This window comes from Salvelinus sp. IW2-2015, linkage group LG5 (assembly GCF_002910315.2).
Source record: "Salvelinus sp. IW2-2015 linkage group LG5, ASM291031v2, whole genome shotgun sequence".
Classification (NCBI taxonomy): Eukaryota; Metazoa; Chordata; class Actinopteri; order Salmoniformes; family Salmonidae; genus Salvelinus; species Salvelinus sp. IW2-2015.
Genome location: NC_036844.1, coordinates 25,126,363 through 25,140,729, shown reverse-complemented (window position 1 = coordinate 25,140,729; position 14,367 = coordinate 25,126,363). Strand labels below are relative to the sequence as shown.

At 42.6% G+C, this 14,367-nt stretch overlaps 1 protein-coding gene across 2 annotated transcripts in view; it reads right to left on the bottom strand.

Moving 5' to 3' along the window:
• LOC111964092 (protein unc-13 homolog B) overlaps positions 1-13,792 on the bottom strand; it is a 123,856-nt gene extending 110,064 nt beyond the window's left edge. The window contains exon 1 of one of the 2 annotated variants that reach the window (XM_070443624.1): positions 12,981-13,792. In XM_070443624.1, the coding sequence (XP_070299725.1) occupies positions 12,981-13,002 (22 nt within the window). In that variant the 5' untranslated portion in view covers positions 13,003-13,792. The remainder of the gene's footprint in view (positions 1-12,980) is intronic. The other variant, XM_023987812.2, reaches the window with a different exon arrangement.
• Between the last annotated feature and the right edge of the window lie 575 nt (positions 13,793-14,367).

Sequence of the window (14,367 nt, the reverse complement as noted above, 5' to 3'; positions counted from 1 at the left end):
TTGCGTCATCTGTGGATCTGTTGGGGAAGTATGCAAATTGGAGTGGGCACAGGGTGTCTGGGATGATGGTGTTTATGTGTCATGACGAGCCTTTCAAAAGCACTTTGTATTTACAGATGTGAGTGCTACACGTCGATAGTCATTTAGGCAGGTTACCTTGGAGTTTTTGGAAATGGGGAGGAAGGGGGGAAGTTTGAAACATGTTGGGATTACAGACTGGGACAAGGAGAGATGGAAAAAGTCTGTGATGACACTTGCCAGCACATTCTTTGAGAATGTGCATGGTATTCCCGGCAGCCTTGCGAGTCTTACCCTGTTTAAAAGTTTTACTCAAATTGGCCAAGGAGAGCAAGATCACACAGTCATCTGGAACAACAGGAGCTGTCAGGCAAGACTCAGTGTTGTATTCCTCGAAGCGAGCATAAAAAGTAATTTAGCTCGTTTGGGAGTTCTGCATCACTGGGCATCTCACAGCTGGGTTTCCCTTTGTTATCCGTTACTGTCTGCAAGCCCTGCCACATACAGTATGTTGAGCGTCGAAACCGGTGTAATAGGATTCCACCTTCCTCCTATATTGTCCTTTTGCATGTTTGATGTCTCAAGAGGTCGTCATAGTGGGTTTTCTTGTATGCATCCCGTTCCTTGTAAGCGGTAGCTATAGCCTTCAGCCCAGCGCTGATATTGCCTGTAATCCATGGTTTTTAGTTTGGATACGTTTGCATAGTCACTGTGGGTGCTACGTCATCTATGCACTTATTGACAAAGCCCGTGACTGTTCTGGTAAACTCCTCAATGGTATCGGATGAATGGTATCAGATTACTTTCCTCGATCGCTYAAATTAAACAAAATCAAGCTGGTGGTGTATTTAATATAGGCTCAGTAAACAATAAAAAAGGTGAAAAAGGGGGGCCCTAGGGGGAAAAAGGTTGGGAACCTCTGCTCTGCACAGACACTCATGTCCTCTCCCTCACACTGGGAAAATCTCAATTGGGCAAAGTTGTGGTCGCAATATGTAAGAGACAGTGGAGGCTCCTGAGGGGGAATAGGTTTTGTCGTGCCCTCTTCACGACTGTCTTGGTGTGCTTGGACCATTCTAGTTTGTTGGTGATGTGGCACCACACGGCCAGATCTCTGACCTCCTCCCTATAGGCTGTCTCATCATTGTCAGTGATCAGGCCTACCACTGCTGTGTCATCAGCAAACTTAATGATGGTGGAGGATGTTCAGGATTATCCTACCATGGAAGAGGTTTGAAATCCCCCACACTCCCTTTGAAACAACTGCTTTCTCAGATGAGAAAAGCATGTACATATTTTAAAATTATAAGCTACTTATCCTTGTAACTATACTGAACATTTATTTAATTTTTTAATCCCAGCCCCTGTCCCCGCCGGAGGTCTTTTGCCTTTTGGTAGGCCACCATTGTAAATAAGAATGTTCTTAATTAACTGACTTGCCTAGTTAAATAAAGGTTAAATAAAAATAAATAAAAAAACTAAAATATTAAACACAACATGCAACAATTTCAAAGATTTTACTGAGTTACAGTTCTAAAGGAAATCTGTGAATTTTAATAAATGAAGCCCTAATCTATGGATTTCACATGACTGAGCAGCGGTGCTGCCATGGGTAGGCCTGGGGGGGGGGGGGGGGGGGGGGGGGGGGGGGGGGGGGGGGGTGGCATAGGCCCACCCACTTGGCAGCAAGGCTCACCCACTGGGGAGCAAGGCCCAGCCAATCAGAATGAGTTTTTCCCCACAAAAGGGCTTTGTTACAGAGAGAAATACTCCTCAGCACCAGAAATAAGCTTTGTGTGCGTATGGAACATTTCTGCCAAGAGTATGCAAAGCTGTCATCAAGGCAAAGGGTGGCTACTTTGAAGAATCTAAAGTATATTTKGATTTATTTAACAATTTTTGGTTACTACATGATTCCATGTGTCATTTCATAGTTTGGATGTCTTCACTATTATTCTACAATGTAGAAAATAGTCCAAATAAAGAAAAACCCTTGAATGAGTAAGTGTGTCCAAACTTTTGACTGGTACTGTAAGTATTTCCAGAGAGGCTCTTCTAGGCCACCAGGCTRTGACTCTGGCCTGTGAGTTGGCACAATGGCATGATGTCCCAATCAAGCTGATGCCTTGTAAGCAGAGGAAAACAGAGCAGAGAGCCATAAAGCGAGGGGCCCTTATGATGGAAACTGATGCTCATCTCTCCTCTGCTCAGCCCTCTATCTTTGTGGAAGCGGCTGTGTGAAGCCATCAGTGTTTGGCCAGGGGCAGTTACTCCATCAACATACTGTTTTCTAATCTGCTCTACGGTGTGCTCAGCTGATGTCTAGCCATATCGGTTTCTTTACTAAATAAGCTGACAAGAGTGATATATTTGATATTGGCAACAACAAAATAACACTAAGCAGTAAAAGTTATAATAATTTAAGCCAGGGTGTATTAGTTTTAGTAGATTAAAAACACAGCAGAGCAAAGAAATTATGGGATAGAAAAAAGGTAACAGCAGTTCCACTAACAATACTACATACCAACTATATAATTTATTACATCCACTCAAACTTTAACTGCCAGCAGCCCAGCACGAGGCACATTTTAATATTGACTCGCTTGCGACTGTTACTTAACTCAGAGGATTAGTACTGCTAACACTTAAATTGGCACTCCAGTCTCCTTTTCACCTCATTGTTAGATATTACTGCACTGTCGGAGCTAGAAGCACAAGCATTTCACTACACCCGCAATAACATCTGTTAAACACGCGTATGTGACCAATACATTTGATAACACCTGGTTTACTTAACAAAAGGCACATCTCAATAGGTGGTCCAGGTAAGTCATGACATAGCACAAGTGTGCTCATCTATTGTCCCTCAAGCAAGGGGGGAGGCCGATGACATCACAGATTCCCATCAGACCATCTCCTTCAATGCCCTACTCCTTGAAGTTTGCAGTTGTGTCGAAAAAAACATAGTTTTCTTACCCTTTAGTACTCTGTTCTTTACTGTATTTATAAGTGGGGTAAAAGTAAAACAGTRAAAGTAAAAAAATAGCTGGAGGACATCTTAAAGTTGGGGTCAGAGGAGGCACGTCATGTGAACACACATGGTGGATGGGACAGAAACTCCTGACTCTGGCCCTGCATGCCTGGAGTGCTGTGGCTAGAGGCGGGCCCAGGGAGACAGGAAGCAGGAAGATCAATTCAGGAAGTGGGGTCAAAGGCTCCTGCTGCGGCTGGTATTGTTCTGTATTTACACCTTGCACTGAGCTGATGAAGTGGAGGCTATGGGCGGGTGGGCGAGCAGGCGAGAGAGAGAAACATATGTCCATAGGATTACTCTTGCAATCTCTCAGCTCTCTCCCTCTCTCTCTCTCTGCTCTCACAATTTTGCTACTCTACTCACAATCTCTGTCTGTTCTATTGGACTTGTTCTTGTTTCTCCTTTTCAACATGACATCTTTCCCATGTTATTCCCCTCTCACACGATCTTCATGATTTAATGGCCTAGTCCATACACCTCGAGCTGTCTGTCTGTCCCTTTATCTATATATCAGATTATTGACGCAGCTGAATCTGTGCCAAAGTCAACATGGCCCATTTTGTTGGCTTTCATTTCATGAAGACTGTCACGAACACTGTTTTTCTATAGCACTAAGAGACACACATCACTGTTTTTTCAGAGGAGCCACAGACTAAATCGCAGTCCACGTCAATGGCACACTTATCATTTGAAAAGGCTTGGTGGTACTCCTAAACACTCTGTCGAAAAAATAATCTACCAAATCAGGATTTCTATCCAGTATCCACACATTACAATCCCTAGGTTTTCTGGAGAATATTATTATAATGGTCCATGTGTACTGTCCACCTAGCCAGCTCCACACACAGCAGGGGTCTCAGTGACTGTGCCTTGTCCACCCAATCCTGTTTCACATGCAGCAGGGGTCATGACTGTCCCTGTCACACGTGGGCACTTGGAGGGGAGACCACTTATCTGTTGTGTAGACATCACCATGGAGAGGGGCCTTTCTAAAGGTAATAAATAAATAAGTAATAAATAAACCAAAAACCCTGGCTCTGCTGTACGGGGGAATGGGTGAGTCACAGCAGCCAATCACATACAGGCCTGTTTAGTGGGGACTCAATGGAGTGGCAGGTAGCCTAGCATTTAAAATCTGTAAACCGGTAAGGTTTAAAAATCTGCCAGTCTACCCTTGAGCACCCTTCTACCCCCCCCCCAACACCTGCTCCCCGGGTGCCAATGACATGTACATCTATTAAGGCAGCCCCCTGCACCTCTCTGATTGGGTTAAATGCGGAACACACATTTCGGTTGAATGCATTTAGTTGTGCAACTGACTAGGTTTCCCCTTTCAATACACTATTATGGTTGCTATCCTAAACTACAGAAGCTCCGGTTTTCATTTTCCCAACACTAATCAATAAATGGATGTCATACATTTTCAAGGAAGAATGTGTTTGAGGAAACCACAGTAGATTGAACAAACATGCTAATTTTGAGTGTTCCTTAGGCTACCCGTCTCTGGATATACTGTGTCCACCCATCCAGACTCCTTATGACGCATTCACTGCCACACGCCCTCATCTCTTCTGGCCTGTGACAGGCCCAGATAGAGCCTTGGCTATAAGAGGTGTCAAACAAGATTGCTCTGGATGAGGAGAATTAAGGTTAGCCCATGGACAGATGCCAAGAGAAGACAGATACCATTTCTACTGTTTTGTTACCTCACCAAGTCTGGACGTGACAACAAAAGCCGCTGACTGAATTAGGTAAACTGAAAACTTTGAAGACTCACTTGCATGGTGTGATGATCCTGACAACTGAATTTGTAGTTGGTTAGACCTGTGATCACAGACAGGTGACAAGGTGTCACCTAGGTGACAAGACACACAAGCTCCTATAATAAGTACCTCTGCCAACTGGTCACAGTCACACATCTGTGCCACAATGTACCTGCCAAAATACACTGCTCAAAAAAATTAAGGGAACACTAAAATAACACATCCTAGATCTGAATGAAGGAAATATTCTTATTAAATACTTTTTTCTTTACAAAGTTGAATGTGCTGACAACAAAATCACACAAAAATGATCAATGGAAATCAAATTTATCAACCCATGGAGGTCTGGATTTGGAGTCACACTCAAAATTAAAGTGGAAAACCACACTACAGGCTGATCCAACTTTGATGTAATGTCCTTAAAACAAGTCAAAATGAGGCTCAGTAGTGTGTGTGGCCTCCACGTGCCTGTATGACCTCCCTACAACGCCGGGCATGCTCCTGATGAGGTGGGCGGATGGTCTCCTGAGGGATCTCCTCCAGACCTGGACTAAAGCATCCGCCAACTCCTGGACAGTCTTGGTGTAATTGGCGTTGGTGGATGGAGCGAGACATGATGTCCCAGATGTGCTCAATTGGATTCCGGTCTGGGAACGGGCAGGCCAGTCCATACGCTCAACTTCTCTTGCAGGAACTGCTGACACACTCTCAGCCACATGAGGTCTAGCATTGTCTTGCATTAGGAGGAACCCAGGGCCAACCGCACCAGCATATGGTCTCACAAGGGGCTGAGGATCTCATCTCGTACCTAATGGCAGTCAGGCTACCTCTGGCGAGCACATGGAGGGCTGTGCGGCCCCCCAAAGAAATGCCACCCCACACCATGACTGACCCACCGCCAAACCGGTCATGCTGGAGGATGTTTGCAGGCAGCAGAACGTTCTCCACGGCGTCTCCAGACTCTGTCACGTCTGTCACATGTGCTCAGTGTGAACCTGCTTTCATCTGTGAAGAGCACAAGGCACCAGTGGCGAATTTGCCAATCTTGTGTTCTCTGGCAAATGCCAAACGTCCTGCACGGTGTTGGGCTGTAAGCACAACCCCCACCTGTGGACGTCGGGCCCTCATACCACCCTCATGGAGTCTGTTTCTGACCGTTTGAGCAGACACATGCATTGTGGCCTGCTGGAGGTCATTTTGCAGGCTCGGCAGTGCTCCACCTGCTCCTCCTTGCACAAAGGCGGAGGTAGCGGTCCTGCTGCTGGGTTGTTGCCCTCCTACGGCCTCCTCCACGTCTCCTGATGTACTGGCCTGTCTCCTGGTAGCACCTCCATGCTCTGGACACTACGCTGACAGACACCAGCAAACCTTTCTGCCACAGCTCGCATTTGATGTGCCATCCTGGATGAGATGCACTACCTGAGCCACTTGTGTGGGTTGTAGACTCCGTCTCATGCTACCACTAGAGTGAAAGCACCGCCAGCATTCAAAAGTGACCAAAACATCAGCCAGGAAGCATAGGAACTGAAAATGGTCTGTGGTCACCACCTGCAGAACCACTCCTTTTTGGGGGTGTCTTGCTAATTGCCTATAATTTCCACCTTTTGTCTATTACATTTGCACAACAGCATGTGAAATTTATTGTCAATCAGTGTTGCTTCCTAAGTGGACAGTTTGCTTTCACAGAAGTGTGATTGACTTGGAGTTACATTGTGTTGTTTAAGTGTTCCCTTTATTTTTTTGAGCAGTGTATAATGATTGAAGAGATATGAAAATAATACCTCAGAGCGTGGTTGACACTGGCATGTCTGCTATGTACACTGTATGAAATGGACCCAAAAAATATTTTTAATTATTAGTCTTGATGGAGATAGGCTTGAAAGACTTGACACCTAACACCTGCCTGTTTTATATTCTCTCAGTGTCAAAAAGAGAAAGAGTGACCGTACCAGCCACAGAGCCGTGGGTGTTGAATCTGAGCCAGAGGTATTGACGACAGGGGGAGCTAATAAAACTAATCAGATACTAGTAATTATTTTTTCTATTTCATAAATAAATACATTTGGGTATTATTTTGTTACATTTGAGTAGGGAAAAGCTCAAAAGTCACCTTTTCTAAACATTAGAAATAATTGAAGTTTCAGCGAACTCAGTCAAGCAACTCTACGGCTGGCCATGCTTTCCTCCTGGCTACCCAACCCCGGTCAACAGCCCCCCCCCCCACCGCACCTACTTGCCCGAGCCTCCCCAGCTTCTCCTTCACCCAAATCCAGATAGCTGATGTTCTGAAAGAGCTGCAAAACCTGGACCCGTACAAATAGACAATCTGGACCCTCTCTTTCTTAAATTATCAGCCGCCGTTGTTGCAACCCCTATTACCAGTCTGTTCAACCTCTCTTTCGTATCGTCCGAGATCCCTAAAGATTGGAAAGCTGCAGCGGTCATCCCCCTCTTCAAAAGGGGGTGACACTCTAGACCCAAACTGTTATAGACCTATATCCATCCTGCCCTGCCTCTCTAAAGTCTTCGAAAGCCAAGTTAATAAACAGATCACTGACCAGTTCGAATCCCACCGTACCTTCTCCCACCGTACCTGTTCCGGTTCCAAGCTGGTCACGGGTGCACCTCAGCCAAGCTCAAGGTACTAAACGATATCAACCGCCATCGATAAAAGACAGTACTGTGCAGCCGTCTTCATCGACCTGGCCAAGGCTTTCGACTCTGTCAATCACCATATTCTTACGGCAGACTCAATAGCCTTGGTTTCTAAAATGATTGCCTCGCCTGGTTCACCAACTACTTCGCAGACAGAGTTCAGTGGGTCAAATCAGAGGGCCTGTTGTCCGGACCTCTGGCAGTCTCTATGGGGTACGACAAGGTTAAATTCTCGGGTCGACTCTTTTCTCTGTATATATCAATGATGTCGCTCTTGCTGCGGGTGATTCTCTGATCCACCTCTCAAAGACGACACCATTCTGTATACATCTGGCCCTTCTTTGGACACTGTGTTAACAAACCWCCAAATGAGCTTCAATGCCATACAACACTCCTTCCGTGGCCTCCGACTGCTCTTAAATGCTAGTAAAACCCGCCCGCCCGACTAGCATCACTACCCTGGACGGTTCTGACCTAGAATATGTGGACAACTACAAATATCTAGGTGTCTGGCTAGACTGTAAACTCTCCTTCCAGACTCATATTAAACATCTCCAATCCAAAATCAAATCTAGAATCAGCTTTCTATTTCACAACAAAGCCTCCTTCACTCACGCCGCCAAACTTACCCTAGTAAAACTGACTATCCTACCGATCCTCGACTTTGGCGATGTCAGCTTCAAAATAGCTTCCAATACTCTACTCAGCAAACTGGATGCAGTCTATCACAGTGCCATCCGTTTTGTTACCAAAGCTCCTTATACCACCCACCACTGCGACCTGTATGCTTTAGTCGGCTGTTCCTCGCTACATATTCGTCACCAGACCCACTGGCTCCAGGTCATCTAAGCTCCGCCTTATGTCAGCTTATGTCAACACCCACCCGTACACGCGCTCCAGCAGGTATATCTCACTGGTCATCCCCAAAGCCAACACCTCCTTTGGCCGCCTTTCCTTCCAGTTCTCTGCTGCCAGTGACTGGAACRAATTGCAAAAATCGCTGAAGCTGGAGACTTATATTTCCCTCACTAACTTTAAACATCAGCTATCTGAGCAGCTAACCGATCCCTGCAGCTGTACATAGTCCATCTGTAAATACCCCACCCAATCTACCTACCTCATCCCCATATTGTTTTTAATGGACTTTTCTGCTCTTTTGCACACCAGTATCTCTACTTGCACATAATCATCTGCTCATTTATCACTCCAGTGTTAATCTGCTAAATTGTAATTACTTYGCTACTATGGCCTATTTATTGCCTACCTCCTCACGTCATTTGCACACACTGTATATAGACTTTCCTTTTTTCTATTGTGTTATTGACTGTACGCTTGTTTATTCCATGTGTAACTGTGTTGTTGTTTGTGTCACACTGCTTTGCTTTATCTTGGCCAGGTCGCAGTTGTAAATGAGAACTTGTTCTCAACTAGCTTACCTGGTTAAATAAAGGTGAAATTAAAATTAAAATAAAAACWAAGTATTTTTTGCCTCTATTCCTTGATGGTATTTTGTGCATCATTTCAGTGACTGTAATTGAAATCATCAATTGAACAAGGAGTCACTGTGAAAGCATAAATAGGGCCAGTATCAAGCACCCCCAGAAAGGGAATCGAACAACACACTGTACAAAATCTTCTCTCTTCTTCTTAATTTTTTATTTTTTTCTTCATGTGCTTTTGTTCTACCTTATGTTTTCAGTAAGCATTGATATTGATTAATGCATTGTTGGGTTTAGAGCTTGCAAGAAAGAAATKTTATTGTACTTGTGCACGTGACATTAAAACTTGAAATTTGAAAATGGGCAGCCAGTTTAGCCCTGACAAAAACGCCAGTCAACCTTAAATTAATTATGACTGTATACTACACATCTACAAGACAAAATGTGGGTTTTATCTAGGCTGACACTTATTTGACTCCAGACTAGAGGTCGACCGATTAATCGGAATGGCCGATTAATTAGGGCCGATTTAAAGTTTTCATAACAATCGGTAATCTGCATTTTTGGACACTGATCATGGCCGATTACATTGCACTCCACGAGGAGACTGCGTGGCTGGCTGACAACTTGTTATGCAGTGCAGCAAGGAGCCAAGGTAAGGTGCTGGCTAGCATTTAACGTATCTTATAAAAAACAATCAATCTTAACATAATCACTAGTTAACTACACATGGTTGCTGTTATTACTAGTTTATCTAGCTTGTTCTGCGTTGCATATAATCGATGCAGTGCCTGTTAATTTATCATTGAATCATAGCCTACTTCGCCAAACGGTTATTTAACAAGCGCATTCGCAAAACAGCACTGTCGTTGCACCAATGTGTACCTAACCATAAACAGCAATGCCTTTCTTAAAATCAATACACAAGTATATCTTTTTAAACCTGCATATTTAGTTAATATTGCCTGCTAACATGAATTTCTTTTAACAAAAAAATTGTGTCACTTCTCTTGCGTTCTGTGCAACAGAGTCAGGCTATATGCAGCAGTTTGGGCCTCCTGGCTCGTTGCGAATTGTGTGAAGACCAACTTCGCCAAACGGGGGATGACCTAACAAAAGCAAATTTGCAAAAAAAGCACAATCATTGCACGAATGTACCTAAACATAAACATCAATGCCTTTCTTAAAATCAATACACAGAGGTATCTTTTTTATTTCCTTGTTGTTGAATTTTACCCCCTTTTCCAATTGTTAGTAGTTACTATCTTGTCTCATCGCTACAACTCCCGTACGGGCTCGGGAGAGACGAAGGTCGAAAGTCATGCGTCCTCCGAAACACAACCCAACCGCACTGCTTCTTAACACAGCGCGCATCCAACCCGGAAGCCAGCCGCACCAATGTATCGGAGGAAACACCGTGCACCTGGCGACCTGGTTAGCGTGCACTGCTCCCGGCCCGCCACAGGAGTCGCTAGTGCGCGATGAGACAAGGATATCCCTACCGGCCAAATCCTCCCTAACCCGGACGACGCTAGGCCAATTGTGCGTCGCCCCATGGACCTCCCGGTCGCGGCCGGCTGCGACAGAGACTGGGCTCGAACCCAGAGTCTCTGGTGGCACAGCTAGCACTGCGATGCAGTGCACTAGATCCTTGCGCCACCCGGGAGGCCAGAAGTATCTTTTTTTTTTAAACCTGCATATTCAGTTAAAAGAAATCTAGATTATCAGGCAATATTAAACTCGGGAAATTGTGTCACTTCTCTTGCGTTCATTGCACGCAGAGTCAGGGTATATGCAACTGTTTGGGCCTTACGTAATTATGACATAACATTGAAGGTTGTGCAATGTAACAGGAACATTTAGACTTATGGATGCCACCCGTTAGATAAAATAAGGAACGGTTCCGTATTTCACTGTAAGAATAAACATTTTGTTTTCGAAATGATAGTTTCCGGATTTGACCATATTAATGACCTAAGGCTCGTATTTCTGTGTGTTATTATGTTATAATTAGGTCTATGATTTGATATTTGATAGAGCAGTCTGACTGAGCGGTGGTAGGCAGCAGCAGGCTCGTAAGCATTCATTCAAACAGCACTTTGTGCGTTTGCCAGCAGCTCTTYGCTGTGCTTCAAGCATTGAGCTGTTTGACTTCAAGCCTATCAACTCCCGAGACTAGGCTGGTGTAACCGATGTGAAATGGCTAGCTAGTTAGCGGGGTGCGCGCTAATAGCGTTTCAAACGTCACTCGCTCTGAGACTTGGAGTAGTTGTTCCCCTTGCTCTGCAAGGGCAGCGGCATTTGTGGAGCAATGGATAACGATGCTTCGAGGGTGGCTGTTTTCGATGTGTTCCTGGTTCGAGCCCAGGTAGGGGCGAGGAGAGGGGCGGAAGCTATACTGTTACACTGGCAATACTAAAGTGCCTATAAGAACATCCAATAGTCAAAGGTATATGAAATACAAATGGTAGAGAGAGAAATAGTCCTATAATTCCTATAATAACTACAACCTAAAACTTCCTACCTGGGAATATTGAAGAATCATGTTAAAAGGAACCACCAGCTTTCATATGTTCTCATGTTCTGAGCAAGGAACTTAAACGTTAGCTTTTTTACATGGCACATATTGCACTTTTACTTTCTTCTCCAACACTTTGTTTTTGCATTATTTAAACCAAATTGAACATGTTTCATTATTTATTTGAGGCTAAACTGATTTAATTGATGTATTATATTAAGTTGAAATAAAAATGTTCATTCAGTATTGTTGTAATTGTCATTATTACAAATAAATAAAAAACATTTAAATAAAAAAAAATAAAAAAAAATAGTCCGATTAATCGGTATCGGCTTTTTTGGTCCTCCAATAATTGGTATCGGCGTTGAAAATCATAATCGGTCGACCTCTACTCCAGACAGCATTATTWAAAAAATTATAACATGTGTTTTACCTGATATGTAATAGGATTATACTACCTTAAAGTAAGTGTCCAGTGTTTCCAGATTTCTATGAAATATGACCTATAATTAATTACAATATGAGTGAAATAGTTTTCCTTCTAAATGCTTTTAATTATGTTAAAAGGCAGYTTTTCTATGTTGAAATGGGGTAGGCGTACCCCAATAACAGAATTGTGTGGGCGTGTACTGGTCATTAAAAATATTCATGTGATAGACCACTGATTGGCAAGCTCATCCTCCTCAAAAGGATGACATCATCCTCTATGAGGCAATAGCAAGCATTTCTGAAACATCTTTTTAAGATACAAGTTTGAGGTGAGTATTTTGATGTTTATTGTCCTCCAATGTTTGCTTTGGACACAAATACGGGTACAGGATAAGTCAACAACATTATTTGGGTATGAGTTAACAGAATATGAACAGAAAAGTTAGATTTGCAATGGACAGTTACTTWAAGACAGTTTAGGATGTTAAAACAGAGACACTGCCAAACATGTCTAGTGTCTAGTAAATTAGATAGAGGAAATGGACATGGTGATCTAAGACATCCACAATCTAAAGATAAAAGCCTGTCTAGTATCTAGAATCACACACACCTCATTTAGGTGGCATTGATTTACATGATATTAAAATCAAACAAGTTATAAATATACTTTGATATCCAATTACACCTGCTTAAAATATTTATCTAGTTAAACTGCTTTTCACTACATATTCCAATGTAGTAATTTGGAAAACGGAYAAATGTTGAGTCATAGCTGACAGAGAAGAAAACACTGGGAAACAGCTGGTGAATAATTACGTAATGTAGACATGCAGTCTCCAAATAAAATATACTATTTTATTATAATATCTGAGCTTCATGAGTTTCTCCTCCCTATCTGTATAAGGGAGACAAAAACGGAAATAACTCGGCTTCAACAAGGGGAAAAAACGTAAACAATCACGGTCGCAAAAGTTCAATTCGTTCAGTTTGGTCCATCCTGCTGTCAAAACCGTTACATATAATGTTTGCTGGGAATCACACTCTGCTTTACTTGAGACAATTTTATTGCTTTCGCTTTATGAAGTCAACATCAATGAAAATGTATTAAAAATGTAATAACTCACCTCTTACACAAAGTAGAGACATGGCAAGAGTTTGACAATTCCTCTAGTTCAAAATGCTCGGCACGGGTAACATTACAAACAATGCCTCCAATCACTTTTTAAATTCTTCGCAGAATTTCCAGAGTTAGAGGTGGGTTTGAGATGCTGGAAATGGAAACATAAATGTTCGGCAGTGAGCAATTGCCCCCTGCCAAAGGCACGCCATGAAAAAATTCATTAGACTAACCTGACAGCACCGCGTTAAGAGGGCGGGGCCGAAGTACTCTGTAATGACATCTAGCCCATCCATTGAGGGAGCATAATCTCTGAAAAGGGCAGACCATACAGAAGGTTCTGACCAATCGATGAAGAGAGACTGAAAACCACAGTTGAGGGAACAGGTGGTGACGCAGMCWCCTAGATAGTGTCCTRCGCTGTAGTTTTTTGTTTGTTTGTAATTTTAGCAGACTCTCTTATCTAGAGAGCAATAAGAGTTAAGTGCCTTGCTCAAAGCCTGGAGTTTTTTTGTCCGCTACATTGCCAGTTGGTCTTCTTTGGTTATCAGCATTTACAATCAGATTCAGATCCCTTGTAACGTTTTATATTGTTTCCTTGGAATTACAACATGTTGCCATGACATAGAAGCTTTTGCATGTATACCTATATTAAACCAYATATGAATAGCCTACCACAGAAAAATGTAATTCAATTGCAAATTCAATCAATACTATTACTATTTTTGTCTAGACACGCAGCCCAATTCTGATATTTTTTACACTTGTTGGTCTTTTGACCAATGACATCAGATCTTTCACATCAGATATTTTTCAGAATTGGGCTGCCTGTGTAAATGCAGCCTTAGAGTCTAACTGGTGCCCCCACACATTGACTCTGTACTGGTACCCCCTGTATATATTCTCRCTATTGTTATTTTACTGCTGGTCTTTAATTATTTGTTACTTTTATTTATTTTTTAGGTATTTTGCTTAAAACTACATTGTTGGTTAAAGGCTTGTAAGTAAGCAATTCGCTGTAAGGTCTACACCTGGTGTATTCAGCACATGTGATAAATAACAATTGATTTGATTTGAAATAGTACTGGTAGTTGAAAAAAGTAATTTATGCTTGATTTTTTTCCCAGACATTTGATTTTCTACATAGATATAAATGGATAGAATCAGCACCATTTCTGTTATTCAGTTAAATGTGTCGAGCAAGCATATGATAGACAACAACCAATGCTGAAAGAATAATTAAATAACTATAAACTACTAAGGATTGGAGTAATTTTGATTATGTCACGAGTAAATTCTACAATATCACTGATACCTTTTGTTAGACCTTTATTGTCCATTGACATGGAAATTATGAACTATTGTATACTGAACAAAAATATAAATGCAACATG